This window comes from Mercenaria mercenaria, chromosome 13 (assembly GCF_021730395.1).
Source record: "Mercenaria mercenaria strain notata chromosome 13, MADL_Memer_1, whole genome shotgun sequence".
NCBI classification, from domain to species: Eukaryota; Metazoa; Mollusca; class Bivalvia; order Venerida; family Veneridae; genus Mercenaria; species Mercenaria mercenaria.
The window spans coordinates 80,537,246-80,556,834 of NC_069373.1; the positions used below are offsets into that span (position 1 = coordinate 80,537,246).

The window sequence follows — 19,589 nt, forward strand, 5'->3', positions numbered from 1 at the left end:
GCGGTCAACAATTAAAGTAGTATCGGGAAATTAATTCTATATTCTTGAGAAAGCTTGGAAACTTGATTATTGACAGACTATATGTTATGGAAACACGAGACTGAATTAGTTGTTGTTACTAATTTTTATACTGAAAATCGAAAAGCGTTTGTAAGGTAAACTGTCTTGATTATAAATACGTAATAGTATTTACCACGGGTTATTCATAGTTGTCCGTGGCAGTTTTTGTAAATACAGCTGAAATTTGTTATAGCTGCGGCGGCCCGAGTTCGATTCCCGACGCGGGCATCTCTTTGTTTTTCTTGATTTGGCTTTGTTTAAGATAGTTTAGAAACAAAAACTCATATTCTGATGTTCAAAATATGACTAAACATCAATTTTAAAGAAAAATCATTTGAGCCCAAATCTGGAGGCCTGTGCCGTTGAATGAAATGCCCTGTACCCAGTGTTCGATTGGATCTTGAGCTGTATATATTATATGTATAATAGCGTGAATGTCAGAACAAACCCAACGTCCCATTTTGGACAAATTGCCATCCCTCTGAACAACTATCAGTTGGGCCGAAAACCCTTCTATGATTTGGTTGAATTAAAACTTTAAAACAATAAGGATATCAAGTGAAACTGAAAAAACTTTGTAACAATCTATTTAAAAAAACGACAGGGGCGGGTATTGTGCGGGATAATCCCTTGATCATTCAGCTATGTAAAGTTAGTGATAATCGGAGATTTATTGTACTGTACCCCATATGCTTGTTAATGAGTGTGTGTTGACACATACATGTTTTATCTAAAACAGCTAGCCAAGACCTGTCTCCGTATTCTTCTCATAATGCTATTCCATATTGTATCTTACCGCATTTTCTTGCACACAGGGTTTTGTTTCTCATTTATTCAGCCTTACAATAGATTTTATTTTTGAAGTTCACTGTCTACACTCACTGCATACACTGAACACCATACCACATACTATAATTTCATTACTTGAACACCAGTCGCCTGTCTTTAACCGTTTGTTTTGGTGGTTTTCCATCTCTTTGAGAGTTTCTTAACTTTTCTAGTGTTATCTTTTTGTATTTTAGCCAATTTACTCTTATTTGTAAATTTTCTTGAAGCTCTTCGTCAGTCGGAAATGGAGATGTCTGAAAAATATATAAAACGTATGTAAAGATTCAGATCAAACTTCATTCACTGACGATGCAGCGTTGGCAAAAACGCTAACAGTTTGTTTTTAAATAACTTACCCTTTACCTTACCCTTAAATTGTAACATGGAGTTTTCCGAGTGTATGACTGAATCACTCCTGTAACACCCAATGAATTTGACCAAGCAGGACACAGTCCTCCATTGAAGTTGAACTGTAATTTTATTTTGGAAGACGGCCTCTTGGGCCCCTTCGGCTTAAGGCATGGGCGGGCAGCTGAGCAGAACCACCGACCTCCCGTAAGCTGGCTGAATGGGCTCCTCAAGTGAAGAATACTACAGCCCAAGCGTGGCTTTAAGTCTAAATCAGCGATTTTAGCACTTGGCCCCGGAGGTCGAGTGTAGGGAACTTGCAAAGCAACTGTATATGTATATAGTACCTGTTGTTTAAGGTTCTGCATCATATTCGGATCTATATGTTCCTTGTAGAATTTTTTGTTCAACATAACACACTCGGCACCGCCGCTCACCAGGATCAAGCTTGGCTGATTCTCAATAAGTGTGTGTTGTATGCCCTGTGTTAAAAATGTAAAATTTACTTTTTAGTTTTAAAATTATCAAAAACATTAGGACTATCTATTGTAGAATGATGTTAAAAAAGGGACATAAAATTGTAGTTCCCAGTTAAAGGGGACACTTAAACATGACAATAACGGAATACGGACCAATTACTCGGACACAAAATTCCACTGCTCAAACTAATAAGAGGTTGGACTTGAAAAATATATCGTAATTTTCAATTCGTTTCGTTTAAATATTGATAATTATCACTTAAAAGTCTTAATTTTTTTAGTTTATGTTGATATTGTTTTTATATGCGGATTATGCCCGCCCTGTAGCAATTGCGCAGAAGGGTTTTTATCCAGCATTCTCCTTCGACGTAACTTGTTATATTTTATTGCTTGATTGCTAATGCTTTCAAATGATATTCTCAATGTCTAGAATAACCAGTATGAGACAATCTGGTAAAATCATCTCAAAACACTGCGCATGCGCCAGGAAGATCCTGTCATATACCAATACTTATTTTTGCGGATCAGTACGAATAAAAAACATTATACCAAACAGTCGTCCGAAAACAGAACAAATTTTCATTAATATAAAAAATTAATTATTGTTATTTTATCGGCAAATTGTACTATATGGCCTGAAAATCAAACTTACGAATGCCTGGCCTTTAGTTAAAGTTTGTACAAGAACAAATTCAGGATCAAGATCTGCGGCAGTTATTTCCTTCTTCTGAAAAGTAAAACAACAACTTTCTATTTAAGTCCGTAGATAGAACATTACAATAATTATACGCATACTCTACGGAAGATTTACTGGCTGAATAGCGAACAGTGCAGACCATGCACAGACGTGCAGGCTGATCTTGGTCTGCGCAGAATCACCTGCCGCCAGAAATAAGTTTTATTTCAAGATGTCACAAATAAAATTCTATATTCTTTTTCTTGAGTTTTTTTTTGTCTAGTATTGAAACTATAGATCGGTCAATAAACACCAACTAGAACCGGCGGTTTATTTAAGAATTCATATAATTAGTCACAGGGTGAGAAAATGTGCACAGCCTGACCGGGAACTCGAACCGGGGCCTTGGGTATACGTTCCGTTCGCTCTACCGACTGAGCTACCCGGCCGCCTACATATTTTCTTCCCGTTTAAATATTCAAGTTATATACCGTGACATAATAAATAATTTTGTCGAACATATAGCTAAACCCTATTTTTATTCGAATACCTTGGCTTCGTCATGTAATATACACCCCATACATCCTCCCGCCAACGAAAAAACAATGAGAAAAGAACTCGTCTCCTTTTGAAGAACAAAATAGAGAAAAGTGGAAACTTCACAGGTCGCCCAACACGACAAAAACGAAAATGTTGCAGGCTCGGTTTGATTGAGCCTGTTCATGGACATGTTTAAAATTTACCCCAAAAAGTAAAATACTAAATTCGAAACCAAAATATACGAAAAAGAGGCCTTACTACGGTTGTCCATGGGTAATGTATTTCTAAAACATGCAAAACTTATAGGTGGTACAACAGTGCGTGATGTAAACCATCAACCATAACGACAGCAGGTGCAGGAAAAATAGTGCACGTGCAATACCTTCTGCTGTAACAAATGTGTGACTGTGAGCTAATAACAAACGTTTGTTTGATAGACATTGTACTGTAATCTATTCCGAATATGAAACCAAATTTGATTCAAACATGTCAGGACTTGTTTCTTAAAGATAAAACATTTCTCTATTTTTTGATGCCACTGATACAGAAACATTGGAAATCCAGTCTTAAAGTTAATTTGTTGTTTGTTTTTCCAAATAAATATTTCAGTTTAATTTATGTTTTTTTCTTTCTTTTACTAATCAGGAATATCTTTCCTGGGTGAAACAACGTCAGCGTAATTACACATTTTATATACGTTTCTGAAACAAGAATAGCTGACAGAGAAACATCAAATCGTAGAATTTCTGAAAGCAGCAAAACTCATGCAAAGTGGTATCTGTGTGTTTTGATTTACCATATCTGTTACAAATACGTGATGACGTGTGCTGATGGCGTTTGGGTTGACGTCAGAATGCATTTGTACACGCACACCAGACGAGTTACGTTCTGACGTAAGTAGCTTCTTTTCATGTTCTGCGTTCTTTTACAAAAACAACATAAAATATGCGTATAGTACAAATCATATTGCTAAATATTAAAAAAAAAGTGAATATGAAATTCAATATTGAATGATGGCCAACATTCAAATATAATTCATTGTCAAAATTTAATAGTTAGAACATGTTCTGCGCATGCGGACCAAGAAAGTAATCAAAATAAGAAGGAAAAAGGACTTACCTTTCCAATCGTGAACGTGCTTTCAAAGTCATCCATTCAGAGTTCTCTTTCCTGACTGAATTTCTGGCGTAGGAGCTGATAAATCTGAATATAGAAGCATAGATGAGTTGATGACTTGAGTTAGAAAAAGTTCAGAGAGGCGCATCCATATCTCTAAACATTAAACGTAGGTTTAAATATTTATTTCGTCTATGTTATAGTTATGAGCATTGGATTAAGTATGAAATATATAGATAAATGCACGAGAAATTATGCCGAGTGTGACTAGAAGATTAAGTGTAGATATAGACAGACCAGTTATTTCCAACTACTGCAAAGTCGCGAGTTCCTGTTTCATAGTATCATACTCGAATGCAGAGCCACTTTCAGCACAAACTCTTTTTTGCCTTCACCAAGATTACAAAACATAAATATTAATATAGAACTTACCTAGTGTTGTATCTGACGTGCTCGCAGTAGAGAAAGAAGAAACTGTCCTCGGTGTTGGGGGCTTGAGCTTTAGTAATAAAAGTACAGGTGTAAGAACACAAGCATTGTCATGTACTGTAGACTGGATATATTTTCTGTTCCGATCTGACAGACATTAGACATTCGCGAGGACAAGAATTCGCTTTCTGACAGACATTTGACATACTCGCGAGTGCAAGAATTCGCGATCTGACAGAAATTAGACATATTCGCAACGACACGAATTTCTCTGTGATCTGATAGATATAAGTCATATTCGCGATAGACATATTAGTTATATTCGCGATGACAAAAATCTGCGATCAGACAGACATTAGACATACTCGCGATGACAAGAATCTGCGATCAGACAGACATTAGACATACTCGCGATGACAAGAATCTGCGATCAGACAGACATTAGACATACTCGCGAAGACAAGAATTCGCGATCTGACTGAAATTAGACATTCGCAACGACAAGAATTTCACTGTGATCTGATAGATATAAGTCATATTCGCGATAACAGGAATGCGCAATGTGATAGACATTACTCATATTGGCGAGGAAAAGAATTCGCGATCTGTTAGACATTCGACATATTCGCGATAATAAGAATTCGCGGTATGATAGACATTCGACACACTTACGAGGATAAGAATTCACGACATGATAGACATTCCTATTGTTTGAAATGTTTTTCTTTATTGTGATGCTTTGCTGTTCATTATGTTTGAGGGCCTAAGATTGAAAAAAAACAGGTGAATGTTGATGCACATGAATTTATGGGGCGCCCATTTTTACTATATTATAAGAATTTTTTGATATCAAGAATCATTTTTCATGATATCAACAATGCCTAGAAATAGTTTTTAAAACGGCCGCCCCATAAAAATTCTCGGATTTATTGTTGGTATAGTAAGCTTTTAGGTTCATTGCAGCCTAAAAATTCTTTGTGTGTGATCTAAATTTCGAGGTTTTGCTCAGTTCGCAAATATTAGCGAAATAAAACCATTGCGAATAATACCGAATCTACAGTACCCATATTATCATATACCACTCTAAGAGTTATGAACTCTTACATACATATTAAATATTAAAATTTAAAAGTCCCAAAAAGGTGTGAATACTTGACGCAGTAACTTGACTGTAACAATTAAGTTGTTTTCAAATGCTGGTGAACATCTATAATCACCTGTAATCTGGCACCATCGCTCTTTGCAGACTGTATATTTCTTTTTGTTTTACTGAATTTAGAATGTCCATACGTTGCTATGACACCCCCTGTTGCTGTCCTAGGCCGGATTACAGAGTTCCAATCTCTGCATCAACGGTTTAACGCTAAGCAAGTTTTCACTTTTCCTCTACGATACAACCCGTCTAAGAAATTGAAAATAATAAATTGATATATCTAACACTAGATTGTCGCTGTCTTTACCTCTTGCAGCCAAAAATGAAATGTTCTAAATAGTCCGACGCTTCGCTGAAACGAAGTTAACTTGCTCGCCCCCCCACCCCCACCCTCCAATAAAGAACTTGAAATGATTACTGAAAGAAAGGTATGCCACCACAAAAAGACACGGAAAGTATATATCTTTAAAGAATTTCCAAAATCGATTATCAGCTTGAATTACTTATATGATTAATTTACTTGACAATGTTAACAGCGAAGTCTAAAAGCGTCTTTTTGATCTGGAAACTCCCAGTTACATATTGCTCATACTTTAAATATGACACATGTATGGTCCTCATCCTCGGAGTCTGTATCCGGCGACAAAGGTGGCGGCAAGTCTACATGATTGTACATGGCATATCGATGGTACTCGGACTCTTGACTCATAAAACAATGGTAGCCGTCAGTGTTAGCCAGCTCTGTGTAGTTACCCGTCCGCTTGTTCACAGTTGGGTAACATTTCTTTAACTTTTTGTAGACCCGTAGTGAACCCTAGAAAACACTCATACAGAAGATAATCTTTTTAATGTTTACAACGCTGAGGGACCCAAGTTGTCCATTGTGGGCACAATATGGCACCTAGGTAGAATCATCACCGACATTCAAACGATAACTAAAGCAGGACTCAAACCCAAAGAGTTTAGGGGAAAGTTGATCAAAATCAGCGCCCTTTACCACTTAACCACGAAGATTCCTGCTTCAGCCTTCATGGATATGCGATTTTGTAGACCTCCGCATACCTTTTAGAACATACATTTTATGAAATTTTGTACCATTTAAGGCGTGTAGATACAAATGAATATTTATTCTTTTAAATTACGTGACAATACAGTTGATAAGTAGGATGGGTGTTAATCCAGCCATGTTCCTGTAAACTGCTGTTGTAACAAGTGAATGCACAGTTTAACTAATATACACTATGGTAGCTGATTGAGGACGTTTCATTATGTCGCGTTGGTGAGAGCGCAGTTAATTTAGCTCATTTCGTTATGTTGTCCTGACGCGCGTGCCAAGGCGCCATAACGAAGCTTTTAAAGGTTTCTGTGTCGTTTTTGGTGCGGGCATTCCAACGCGACAAAACGAAATAAACAACGCGACATAACGAAACATAAAACGCGACAGAAGGAAGCATTTCAATTCGTCTTGGTGCACGCGCCATCAGGAAATGTTTTGTGTTGGCGCGTTGGTACCCAGGCCAAGACGAAATGAATTGTTGCGTTGTTTTGCGATGGCGTCTGCGCCATTAACAAAGATTTTCGTTCTTGCGTGCGCGCTTAGACAAAATAAAATGTTTCATTGTCTCGCGTTGGCGCGGACGCCAGGACGACTCTACTAAATGTGCTACATGGCGGTGCATACGCCAACACGACATAACGAAATATTGTATTACGTCTTGGCAGGCAAAAAGAAATTCTTGTTAATGCCCAAGTCATGGTGTCACATGTTGGCCGCCACGTATAGATACGTTTGGAAACGTGGCTACAACATGGCAACAACGTGGCGAGAAAGTAGTACAACGTATTATAACGTAGCAAAAACGTAACAGAACGTAAACATAGCGCGTCCGGCGGTCGATATAATATGTCCTAGTCATAGTGTCACGTTTTGGCCGTCACGTAAAGCTACGTTGGTATTGAGGTCAGTCAGCAAGCCAATGCGTGACGAGGTTTAGCTGCACGTGGTTGCAGAGTGCCGGCAGCGAGGCTTAACAAAGCACAGCGAAGAACAAAATGGCGACAACGAGGCGACAGTGTGGCGGCAGCGAGGCATAACGCGACTTTGACATCAATTGTCACCTGTCAATAGTGTCACAACGGGACTACAACGAGGCAACAGCCTGGCTAGCGCGTGGTGACAACTTGGCACATAGTGACACCCGGCTGACATTGCCAAAAACGTGGTTGTCAGGGCACAACGGCGCGGCCATAACTGGGACATAATGTCGCATACGTCAGCGCGTAATAAATTGTTTCATTCTGTTACGTTTTGTCGTGCTTGCGCGCGTGCCTAAACGACAGACAAAAATTTTGCTATTGCCCGTTGGCGCGGGCGCCAGAACGATACAACGAAACGGCTACAAAAGCCGCGCACACGCCAGCACGACATAACGAAATGTCCTAAATCAGCTACCATAATGCACAGAACTGTTTTAAAAATGACTGAACGATATTCGAAAGGAATGAGTAGTTCTACATTTTTCACTATGATAAATCTTTCAAAACTACCTACCGATTTGACAATGTAAATCCAGTCAGACATATTACTGTCTTTTACCATAACTGTATTTCTCCTGAAATAATCAGAAAAAAACATAAATAACTGCATTCTACATGTATTAAACCAAGTATTGGTTTATTCCCGATATTGAATCTCAACCTTTTGGCAATACTTTCGTGTAATTTTGCACGAGTCAAATATGTTGTCAAAGATTTCCTGAGTGATGTGCTCTTTGAATTCCAGAGATATTATTAGTCATTTAAATTTTATGATAAAAATGTTGGCTTCTTATATTAAAATCTTGTTCAAATATCTGGCCGATGAGTAGTTCAAAACCCTTTTTAATACTCTATTATCAGCCGAGGGGAGGGAGTGAGGAAGTTGTTCTCTATTTATCACGGGTACAGGGACACATTACCGCAAAATGTCCCTTATAATCATCTTAGAAACGTTCAAAATGATTACCTAAAATAACAAAATTCCATGGCTTTTGGATTTGTTTGAAGTTTTTCCAGAGGCCAGTCTCGGAGAAAGTACATCGACCTGTGATAGTGAAACTAGAATTAAAAGGGGGTTAATCAGATTTTAGTCAACTTATGAATTTATTTAAAACTATATCAACTGATCATTTACACTTATTTATGTTCACTGAGATCTTCATACTCAACAATTTTCCACAGGAATTATTCTTAAAATTTGATTTTCCTATTTTGGTTGTCCAACCAAGATATCATTATTTTAGCATACGTATTCATTGAATAAACACATTTTGCCATAGGGCTAATATGAATATAAGCACTACTGTATTAAAGTTGTTAATGGTAAAAACATATTTTGCCAAAATCATTTAGAAATGCAAGTTTATAAAATTATTATTACCTCCCTTTGTCTACCTCGGTTGCGCAAAATAGATGAATTCCAAAGCTACATGCTGTTTTAAAACTTGCCTTTTGTTTCAGGTAATTTAAATATCTCAATATTTAGCAAATGCAAAATTTAATGTTAAACGAGAAATTATACTGAATTCAAAAGAAATAGACCACCTTTAAAATACTTTTGTACTAAAAGGAGGTAATCACAAAATTTCAAACAAAGTTATATACAATATACATTTCCAATAGGGATCTAACTCTATGTGTTCCTTAAAATAAGTCTCTAACAGAACATATGAAAACTGAAAATTGTCATATAATATTGCCCAAATGTGAAAAAGCTACTAAATGTTAGACACCATATATATTTGAACAAATCTGTATTTTTTTCTATGACCTTGTTTCACTACAAACCTCATAAAGTTGTTATGGTCGGGGTCGTGTATAGTTTTAACTCCACCTGCCATAAATATGTTCTCATAAGTCTGAAAGCAACAAAATCTATGTAGAAATTAATCAGTAAGGTGATTCAGTCAATTGTTTTAGGTGTTACAGTCGATTTTCTTTTTGCAAAATGCATTAAACTGCCAGTAAAGATTTTAATAAATATGGTTTGCACACAAACTTTCAGTTAAACATACCATATTGAGCCTATATTTGCAATAACCGTGTTTTTTTACACGAGTCCCAAATATAATTTTTCTTACAGAAATTTAATGTATAACAATAATGAAAATATAAGTGATCAATAACATGACATTCCATAATTCACAGCGCGAGAACGGAAAATAAACAACAACAACAACAGGAACAACAACCAACTTACATCACAGTCTATGGTTAGGAACTCTGTATATTCCATCGTCAATACCGTTGATTGTCGTGGTATTCTGTGTGCTATTGCCAGCTCCTGTAGATCACAAAATATTTGTTACCACCGACTCATGAAATACAGAGTGTACTAACACTCTCAGATCAAATGATGTAATATGATGATCTTATGAAATAAAAACCGTTCATCATTTTATTTGCTTCTTGTTGTTACTGTATATTGTTTTTAGAAAAAGGTGACATTTGTTAACACTTTCATTTGATGCAATGTTTACTAAACACCAAACCTTCTTAGGGGTAACAACGCATTACATGTATTGGCTTATTGTTTCCTAAAATAGTGTGACCTTGGCATTTACATGGCCTTCCAGAAAAAATTATCGTAGACAAAAGGCACATTACATAAATATTTTGATACAACATAGATATAGCCGTGAGAGAGAACATATTACAAAAAGTCTTTTAGCAACTAGCATTCCTGTATGCAAGAAAAAAAATATATATGCAAAAAAGCCTTATTTTTATTCGATCTTATATAGTTTACGGTGCATGCTGAAAAGAAGAAACCGAGATATTGTGCTAAAACACTCCAACAACGTACACACAGTGACCAGCATTTAGAAAATTTCTTTTTTATCATCTAATACAGAAATAAGTAAAGTTGAAGGGACTGATTTTAATATGAGAAAGTACTTTTGAAACAGAGTTTTCTAGATCTCAAAATTGTATATGAACGTAATTTTTCAAAGGCACATTAACCTTTATATTTACAAGAAAGTTCACCTTTTGCAGTTAAAATAATTTCTGAAGTTAAATCAGTGTGCTGCCATGGCAGAGTTAAATTTTGTCGAGACGTAAAACAATCGCTCTTGCTTAATTGTATAAGCATTATTTAAAAAAAAAAAGCATTTGTAAACACAGCACTCTATATACATATGTAGTACTTACTTCTGCCTGGAAACGGTGAAAGTAAATTCATAAATAGTTATCAACATTCGATGTTTGTATTAAATTTTTATTTATATGTGTCTATCTGTAAAACATAGGAGAGTCAGGAAAAATCAATTTTGCACTTTCAAATAATCAACTAATATTTTCATCCAACAAAGGTGCAAAGAGTTTTGCAAAACCTGCAAAGTAAATAGCAAATGTGCATGTAAATAGCATCGGAATCGAACCTTAACACAGTATTAGGACTGTCTCGTTTATAGTGAAAAATTAAAAGAATGTCTCCTTTCAGTTCTCCAATTAAAAAATGCGGATTCAAGTATTTTTTGCTTATTTTCTTTTTGCTTCACCTACCCCGAAGTTTTCTCCTCTTCTCAATGTAACCCTCGTCTTTGCATACGGCTCCCCGCTGTCCAACGTCGCTACGACAACTAAGTAAATAGTGCAAGAATAATCAATAAATAGAAAAAAAAACACACACACCAAAAATGCAACAGAAGCACAAATATGACTACTATAAAGCAAAGGAACTTTTGGACAGTTCCTGACTGGTGGTGACTGGTGGTGACCTATGCTTCCAAAGGAACTCAGCAGTTTTAAAGTGTCGTGTGGTAGTCGTAGAATGTCGCCCGCATATTGCCTCAGTGCTGTGATTGGATCGTGGAGTCCATTTTTTCATCATAACAGAGTTCCGTTAAAGCCGACGCTATACTTGTGAAGGGTATTGCACGTTTATAACTGCCTCTCATAAACAGATTCAGTAGAACCGAGTGTGCTATTACATGTATTTTACTCTGTTGTGTTCTTTGCTTCCAGGGGATCTGTTATAGGTTTTATTATGTACGTAAAAAATCACCCTTGATTTTTTTGTTTAAAACTAAACATTTTAAAAGGGCATGGACTCTTATTCACGAGGAAACATATTTACTATTTATTAATGATTTTAATAGATATCAGTATCAAAATACCTGTTCCATACAAAATGAAATAAAAGTAGAGTGGCGGATGTCCTTGCTTTACTATAATACGTTTCGGATCAAAGCTGAAATCGAAAAAAATAGCACAAAGTTTATGAATTCACTCGATTAAAACTTATTTTAGTTTTTAAGTTCATTTTTTTAACCAGAAAGACGTACTTGGAAGATACAAATTCTCAAACATATGACTGGTAGTGATCAAGTACATTCTATAATTATCATGATTAGTTAAAAACAAAAACCACTTACTAAAAGGCTAGAAACATTGGGCCCTCGGTGGCCGGATGGTTAAGGTTCGCTGACTTTGAATCAGTAGCTCTCACCTCCATCCCCACATCCCCTTATATGCGGGTTTGAAACCTCGATTGGGGTTCAGAATTCTAAAAATGAGGAAGCCATTCAGCTGGTTTACGGAAGGCCGGTGGCCACCTATGCCTATAACAGTGCGAAGAGGGGCACCTGTGGTATTCATAATTGTATCCGTGTGACGTTAAATCCAATATCAAAATTATAGAACCATAATACTTAATACTTCTTAATTAATTGTACGTCAGTGCTTAGCTTTAACACAGTCTTGCATATAAATAAGCCATTCATTAAGATTAAGTATTAAGAAGTTGATTTATTGAATATATCAACATCTTATATTAATTAAAACAGGAGTAGAAGTGTTAGATCATGTACACTTATTGTTACCATTGAAACATGCCGTGTCTGGCAAGAGCTTCTTGCATTCTAAGTGGGTAGTCGGCTATACAATCGATACCTCGCAGCGCAATCATTGCCTTGAAAAGAAATGTGAAAAACAGAGATAAGAAATCACGTCAAAAATCGATCAAAAAATGTAAATGCAAATGGTTCTTGCACTCATTCTGTAATGTGCGCGGCGCAGTGGTTAGGATGTCGGCCGCTCATCCGGGAGGTCAAGGGTTTCAGCCTCTTTATGATTACGACCAGATTTTCTCATATGACACTTTTTTTCCAGAAAGCGGAATCAAGAGTCATTCGAATAAGCTTTAAGCGTTCATTACTATGGAGCTGAAACAAGTGAATGAAGTATTGCCATGCAATACAAAGTTGCTTACTTGAAGGCAACTAATTTTCTCTACTTCAGTATAACATAATGGTCTGATATATGTCATTGATTTATAAACAATATTGTACGATATCTAGAATATGTTATAAAGTTTGGATTAAAATTTGCATTATTAATATGTACAGGTATTGATTGCTTATAACATCTATAAACATTTTAAAAAATCAATTTTAATTTTGATAACATTTCATTTTGGAATTGCAGGAACATATGAGAAAAAAATGTAAGAAATCGTCATATTAAGGGAAGTAATTTTGAAGAACATGCACCAACATTTTTAATTGGGTTCATATGACATTAGAGCTTTAAAGACTGGATAGAAAAAGATCAATGTTGCCATTTGACCTTTAAGTGTGACCTTGACCTTTGTGCTCGGGTTCTTGTTATTGTGCAGAACATATTGTCTTCATTGGAAAATATCTGTGTTGAGTTATATTAAAATCCCTTAATAGATGACAAAGTTATAGACCAGACTGGAAAAAAACTACTGGATTGTTGAGTTACAGCCGGGACAGGAAAATATCCATCTTGAACTTTGACCTCCAAATGTGACCTTGACCTTTGAGCTAGGGATCTTCCTTTGCCCACTACAATTCTTCTTATTATTGGGCACATTTATGCCAAGTAATATTAAAATCCCTTTATGTATTTTTGAGTAACAGACCGGGCAGAAAAAAGCCCTGTATAAATTTAAATTCCAAAGGTGACCTTGACCTTTGAGCTAGGGATCCAGGATTGCGCATGACACGTCATCTCATCCAGGAAAATATTTACGTCAACTATTATTTAAATCTTGTTTTGCATGACAAAGTTATGGATTGACTCTGCTGACCTTTGATCTCCAAGTGTGACCTTGCCTTTGAGCTAGGGACCAGGATGTTGCGCATGAGACGTCGTCGGATTATGGGGAATATTTATGCCAGGTAATAATGTAATCCTTTGATGGAAGACAGGGTTCTGGACCGGACAAGGAACAAACCCTGTTCATGCCATGCTAACATTTGACTGCCAAGTGTGACTTTGACCCTTAAGAGTCTGAAATTGTGGATGACACATCGTCTTATTATGGGGTACATTTATTTTTCGTAGATATTGAATTTTACGGGATCGACGCAACCGCTAAATGCACGAAAATTAGTCCCCAACCTATATTAATTGCTATACAGTATACTGTTAGTGATCTCAAACTGGAATAGTTTTCTAAATATGTTAACTCACGTAATATACTTCATCTTTAGACCTGTCCTCAGGGTTCATAGTTAATATTCGCCTGGCTTCTTGGGACATTCGCATCTGAAAAAAAACAACTTAAATTGACTATCTCGCAGTTGCTACACATTACCTTAGGCCTGTACATCAGCACCTTAAAAGGGGTAATCAGAAGCAATAGATTACTAACTGAATAAGTGTTCAAACCTCTGGCAACTACTGAGAAAGAATAACGTATGACAGCCACATTATAAACAAAGTTAAAATGAGCCTTTAATCTAACTGCGTTTTTTCCTTTTCTTTGATATCTTATCATCAACTCTTCAAGATGGAGATCAGTGTTTGACTAAGAATATCCTCCCTTTAAATAAATAACCGTATATATTTGTATGTCAAAAAGTATCACCTGTTTGTTTGCCTTGAAATATGAGGCCTTGAACTCAATACCATTTTCTGAATGGGTTTCCGAGAGATCATTTATCATCTGGTACTGCATATAGAACGGGTGTGTCTGGGATACCCTGAATAAAACAACATCAAAAGAAATTACAAAACAAGTACAAAAACAGTATCAGGCAACATATCAGCAGCACACAAAATTATTCATTTTTTATTATTATTTATTGCTTCATTGGCTTCTAATGGAAACGGGACACTTGAATAAAATCTCAGTCGGTCCGGAAGTGTATATATTAGTCTGACTCTTTCGGAAGCTTGGCGATCATGTGAATCTTGCTCAAGTCCGTCTTCTTGGTACAAAAACACTGCTGATGTCTTAAAAAGTACATACGGTCGCTAGCTATTGACGTTCGAACCCACGACCTATTGACAGAGTGGTTGGCAGCTTATTAAATACACCATCCTCCATTTTGCCAACGAGCTATCTACCGATCGGTGAAACCAACGCGATATGATCTTACACACAGATTCTTTATTGTTCTGTAAGATTTTTTAAAATTATTCCGCCGGAACATGTCTCTTGAGAATATATAGGGCAATAATATGCGATGTATTTTAAATCTAAATGGAGAATGTTTCAGAAATAAATAATGAAATTGAAATTAGAAGTAGTAGAATGCTACTTTTATTTTTGTTGCCAAATATAAATATAAACAGATACATACGCAGTGTGACTATGTTTTCTCCACCATCTGTAAACCAGTAAACTTAGACGGACAATAAACTTCATCTTTGTCATCAGTCTCTGTTGGAAGATAAAATTTAGCACTTTTTTCATGGAAGGTGTACATACAAATATTTGACGCATGTCTATGCCAAAGGCTACATTTATATGAATATTACAGAGCTGTATAGAATCACATGGATTCCACGAATTAGTTCCGGGATTTTCTACCGTAATCGGGGAATATCTTATCTATTGAAATATTCCATTTCCAGTCATGACCAAATTAATGCAAATCAATAACTATTTGAAAAGTAAAAAAGTATATTTTTTGTCTTATTAATACTTAATGTTTCATTTATTACAGTGAAATGACATGGTAACGACATAAGTTCAAACTAGATAACGAGAGCACTGCTTAAAGAAGATTCCCTTGATCTCAGATAAAGTACTATATATGTATTTTGAATGTCGTTACGGTGAGATTTCTTTTTACGGGTACAATAACTACAGTGCAACCTCTCTACAACGGCCCCTCCATTGAGCAGCATCGTCTCTATATCAACTCCCTTCAACTCACAGAAAACCACAACAGGCCAAGTGTGCGGTTCTAAAATATTTCAAGATTTTAGATGACTACTTTATACATGGAAACATCTACTTCAAGATGCTTTTCCTGTTGCGGTTGGTTTGTTCGAGTCGTGTTGCAGAATAGGAAGTTTGATTGCATGGATTAACACTTTTTCTTCAAATTGACAGGCATAGTTCATTATACCAACAACAAAGTAACTTCTCATAATTGCGAATATAAAGAAAGGACAATCCTACCCGTTTAAGAACTTCCTCTCTTACGGCCATGCTTAAAAGACTTGAATTTGATCTTGGATGTGCCATTGTTGTCCTTGTTTTTTCAGTTTCCTTCACCGCGGAGCCGATTGACTGTTTCCGCAAGTTACCCTGACGTTGTGCTGTTGCAGACGACCGGCGACGCCGGAAGTCACGAGTGACGTCAGCAACTGTACTGCGTCTCATATTCAAGTCGAATTCTTTTTCTGGAGGCTTTTGTTCGTGATGTGATCTGTGTGTCCAGTCAGAAATATGCCCGTGATGATGTCGGTCTTCTTCCTTATGCTTTGAAATCAAGTCAAAGTGAGCATGAATGCACAGTGATCATGAACAGAGAAGGCTGACCTTCGAATGCAAAACAGACGGACCAAACCTCAAGATAACTGCAGAAGTATTCTAGATCTACTTATTTCCAGTCATTCCGGGTCTGTTCATTAAAATACGACAGTGTCAACCATCACATAGTGTTAACAGTCTGCGAGATATATTGTTAGCTGAAAACGGAATTTTTATTATCAGTTTGCTTCATGGTTTATATCTTTAAAAATGCCGGCTCTGGTTAGTTTATTTATTTACCATCTGCTTAAAACTTAAGCAGGACGGTCTTTTAGAATGACTTTGAAAAACTTTCGTTCTGTCCATCTCACATAAGCAAAACTGGATTTACTGAAACATCTTCAATTTTTAATGAACACACAGAATTTAAAAAAAAGACTTATGAAAGCAGTAGAGTAATGAAAATGGAACCTTTGAGACCTCCGTGCTCAATTTTACAAGTCTTGCTACTGTTCTAAAATTCAGTCGTCTGCCTCGCCGGCCGGAGGAGGATCTATCTGTGCGCTCTACACTCGGTGTCGTCCGTGCTGTATCTCCTGTAAACAAGTGAGACATTTAATCGCTAATTTTCCTGTTTTTTTTAGGTCCTTCAGTGTGTTGGAGCTACTCCAGACTTCCAACTGTATCTAGGATAAGTACTTTCATTTACATCTGCATACACTGTTAGCTCAGTAGGTAGAGCGTTGGTCTACAGATCACGGGGTCGTGTGTTCGAAGGACGACCGCGCTGGATTTAAAAATAAAACAATTGTTGCCTTTTATACGGTGTCCCGTTAGGGCCATCGCCGCATATTGTGAGTTCGAAACAATATAAGTACGCTACTAAGGTGTCGAAAAGTCGAAATGATGACACTTGACTAAGATGATGAAAAGTAACAATGAAACTACGTTGGTGAAAGTCGACATTATTTCGCACTTTTATCATCGTACTTTCAACTTTTCACTTTTGTAATTTCGTTGTGTCAGTTTTCAACATCGTAGTTTTATGTTTTCGTCAACGTGGTTTCGGCTTTTGCTTATCGTAGTTTCGTTTATTGGACTTTTCAACATCTTAGTAGCGTTGAATATGCGGTCATGGTTCTAACGAGACACCGTACTTTATATTTGGTCAAAATGAGGATTTATGGACCTGGGAAAGGTACGCCCTCGACATATATCATTTTTTTTCAAGTTCGATAAATCCTGTCGACCTCACTAAACTGCAATATTTTATTGTTATTCATAAACTTATTATACTAGTATACTTAAAAAGACAAATTGATTAGAAAATGCATTAAAGTACCACGTCGAATGCATGCATGAGTTTAAATGTAGAAGTTGAAAATTATTTCTGCTATGTATAACAGAACAGAACAGAACAGAACAACACGTCGAAGAATAGAAAAATTTTCCAAAGATATATTATCAGGAATGATGGAAACGGATATTTTAGCATCAGACAGAATGCCGAACGAGGTATAGTTAGTGTCTCGAGTATTTCAATACTCCAACATATTTACACGTGCGCTTTCAAACACGTGAACAGTTTAAAATTGAAGAGAACAATGCTTTTCATTATAATGTTAATCGAAGGACAGAAACCTGAAAATATATAACTTTAACACCTGTTCGCGTTAATGGTTATGCATACATCAATGCCCGATTGGATAAATTGACAAATTGACTTAACTCTATAATTGCTGATTTTTCCTACATATATTCGGAAGAGTATGTATGAATAAATTATTTCAGACTATCTGTAAAGTAAAAGTGGTTTTAAACAAAACAAATATTGACATATTTCAGTAATATGATAGGGTGTCGTATAATTATAAACCGAACAATGTCCCAGTGTTTTGTATTGAACTAATCATATGATAACGACCAAAGTCTTAATTAATTAAAGTACGAACATTACAATAATTACACTTTTGTGTTACAGAATGTTTTTTTCATGAAATTTAATTGGCTGCGAAAACTATGACTTGAACGTTCGTGCTTTTGCTGTTCCTCCACAATAATAAAGAAATGTCTAATGTGGAATAGTGATTTCATGGCACACAGTGAGAAAAGAATGGCTGTTGAAACACTGAAATACTTTCAGAAGTGTGCATGGTCTTAATCTTTTGATATACAGTAACTCTGACAAATGAAACTTAAATGGAATAGTAGAAACTAGAGTTGCAAGAAGACTCGTTGTTTCTAAACACAGTCTAAAAACTACATTTTCAGACCGGTCTGTAGGCACCAGCTTCCGGCAGGCTAGATATAGGGCTCCACATGTACGAGTGAGAAGACACAGTGTCTTAAGCGTAACCTAACGAATTCAGTGCATCCTCTAAAGTTATTTTGAATAAAAAATGTATGTGTTGTATCTATAAATTTTATAACGTAGTTCAAAAGATGCCATTGCCGTGGAGTTCGTAAACTAGAATCACAGATTATGTTTTAGTCACGCCATCACTCGCATGAAATTTTACCTTCTAGATCCATCAGTGTTGAGTTTTCTGTTTGAAGAGATAATCCAAAGTTTACTTCCCCAGAGGCAGAGGGAACGGAGAAAATCCTGCCACGAGGGCTAGGATCCTTGTTAATTCCCTTTTCTTGTAACTGACCGATGATATCGTCCGAATCCGTAGTCTTCATTATGCCAGTATGATCTTGTGTATGTATACGCGATCTTATTTTTGTCAAATTGGCGGAGTTCGTATAAAAGACAGTTACAATAATTTTAGAGCGTAACTTAACAATGTGATCGTTTTTGTTTATCAGAATCAATATCCATCTTGATTACTTAACACTGGAAAAAAAGTGAAAACTTAACATTTTCAAAATCCATTTCATTGTACTGGTACACACTTGTGAAATAAGAGTAAAAATTTAAAACAATTAATAAATGTCTGTAAAAACAATAACGTCATTTTGTCTAAAACAAAAGACTATAACCTAACCGGTCTGTTGATTCAAAAAGGAGTTAAACGCCTTTATATCACTGTATGATTTTGGTTTGACTCATAAAAATATTTTACTTATTAATAGGGAAACTTCAATTTTAAACACTTTCAAGATAGTAATTATGATTTGATAATTGTTTTTCTTTCTTTCTGTTTTTGAAGTATCCAAATTTAGACATAAATAGACATAAATTAAGGACAATATCGCAAATTTCTATTTTCTTTCATGTGTACAAGTTTTCAAAAGGTG

General features: G+C 36.1%; 2 protein-coding genes and 1 long non-coding RNA gene across 3 annotated transcripts; all 3 read right to left on the reverse strand.

Annotated features, from left to right (window-relative positions):
* Positions 1-631: 631 nt before the first annotated feature.
* LOC128548071 (uncharacterized) lies at positions 632-3,870 on the reverse strand. The gene is made up of 4 exons (XM_053522455.1): positions 3,728-3,870; positions 2,368-2,442; positions 1,584-1,718; positions 632-1,142 (listed from the first exon to the last, which is right to left on the reverse strand). Exons 1-4 carry the CDS (start codon positions 3,788-3,790, stop codon positions 981-983), a joined length of 435 nt encoding a protein of 144 aa, XP_053378430.1. The 5' UTR covers positions 3,791-3,870; the 3' UTR covers positions 632-980.
* Positions 3,871-4,068: 198 nt separating this feature from the next.
* On the reverse strand, positions 4,069-5,833 carry LOC128548072 (uncharacterized). Its single transcript, XR_008366890.1, has 3 exons — positions 5,694-5,833; positions 4,480-4,546; positions 4,069-4,134 (listed from the first exon to the last, which is right to left on the reverse strand). It is a non-coding gene; the product is annotated as an uncharacterized LOC128548072 (long non-coding RNA).
* A 382-nt stretch (positions 5,834-6,215) lies between these two features.
* LOC123529394 (uncharacterized) lies at positions 6,216-19,204 on the reverse strand. The gene is made up of 14 exons (XM_053521006.1): positions 18,866-19,204; positions 16,818-16,942; positions 16,053-16,355; positions 15,226-15,305; positions 14,508-14,622; positions 14,111-14,185; positions 12,493-12,581; positions 11,788-11,861; positions 11,174-11,250; positions 9,867-9,950; positions 9,455-9,525; positions 8,634-8,711; positions 8,181-8,241; positions 6,216-6,443 (listed from the first exon to the last, which is right to left on the reverse strand). Exons 1-14 carry the CDS (start codon positions 19,029-19,031, stop codon positions 6,216-6,218), a joined length of 1,626 nt encoding a protein of 541 aa, XP_053376981.1. The 5' UTR covers positions 19,032-19,204.
* Positions 19,205-19,589: the final 385 nt, after the last annotated feature.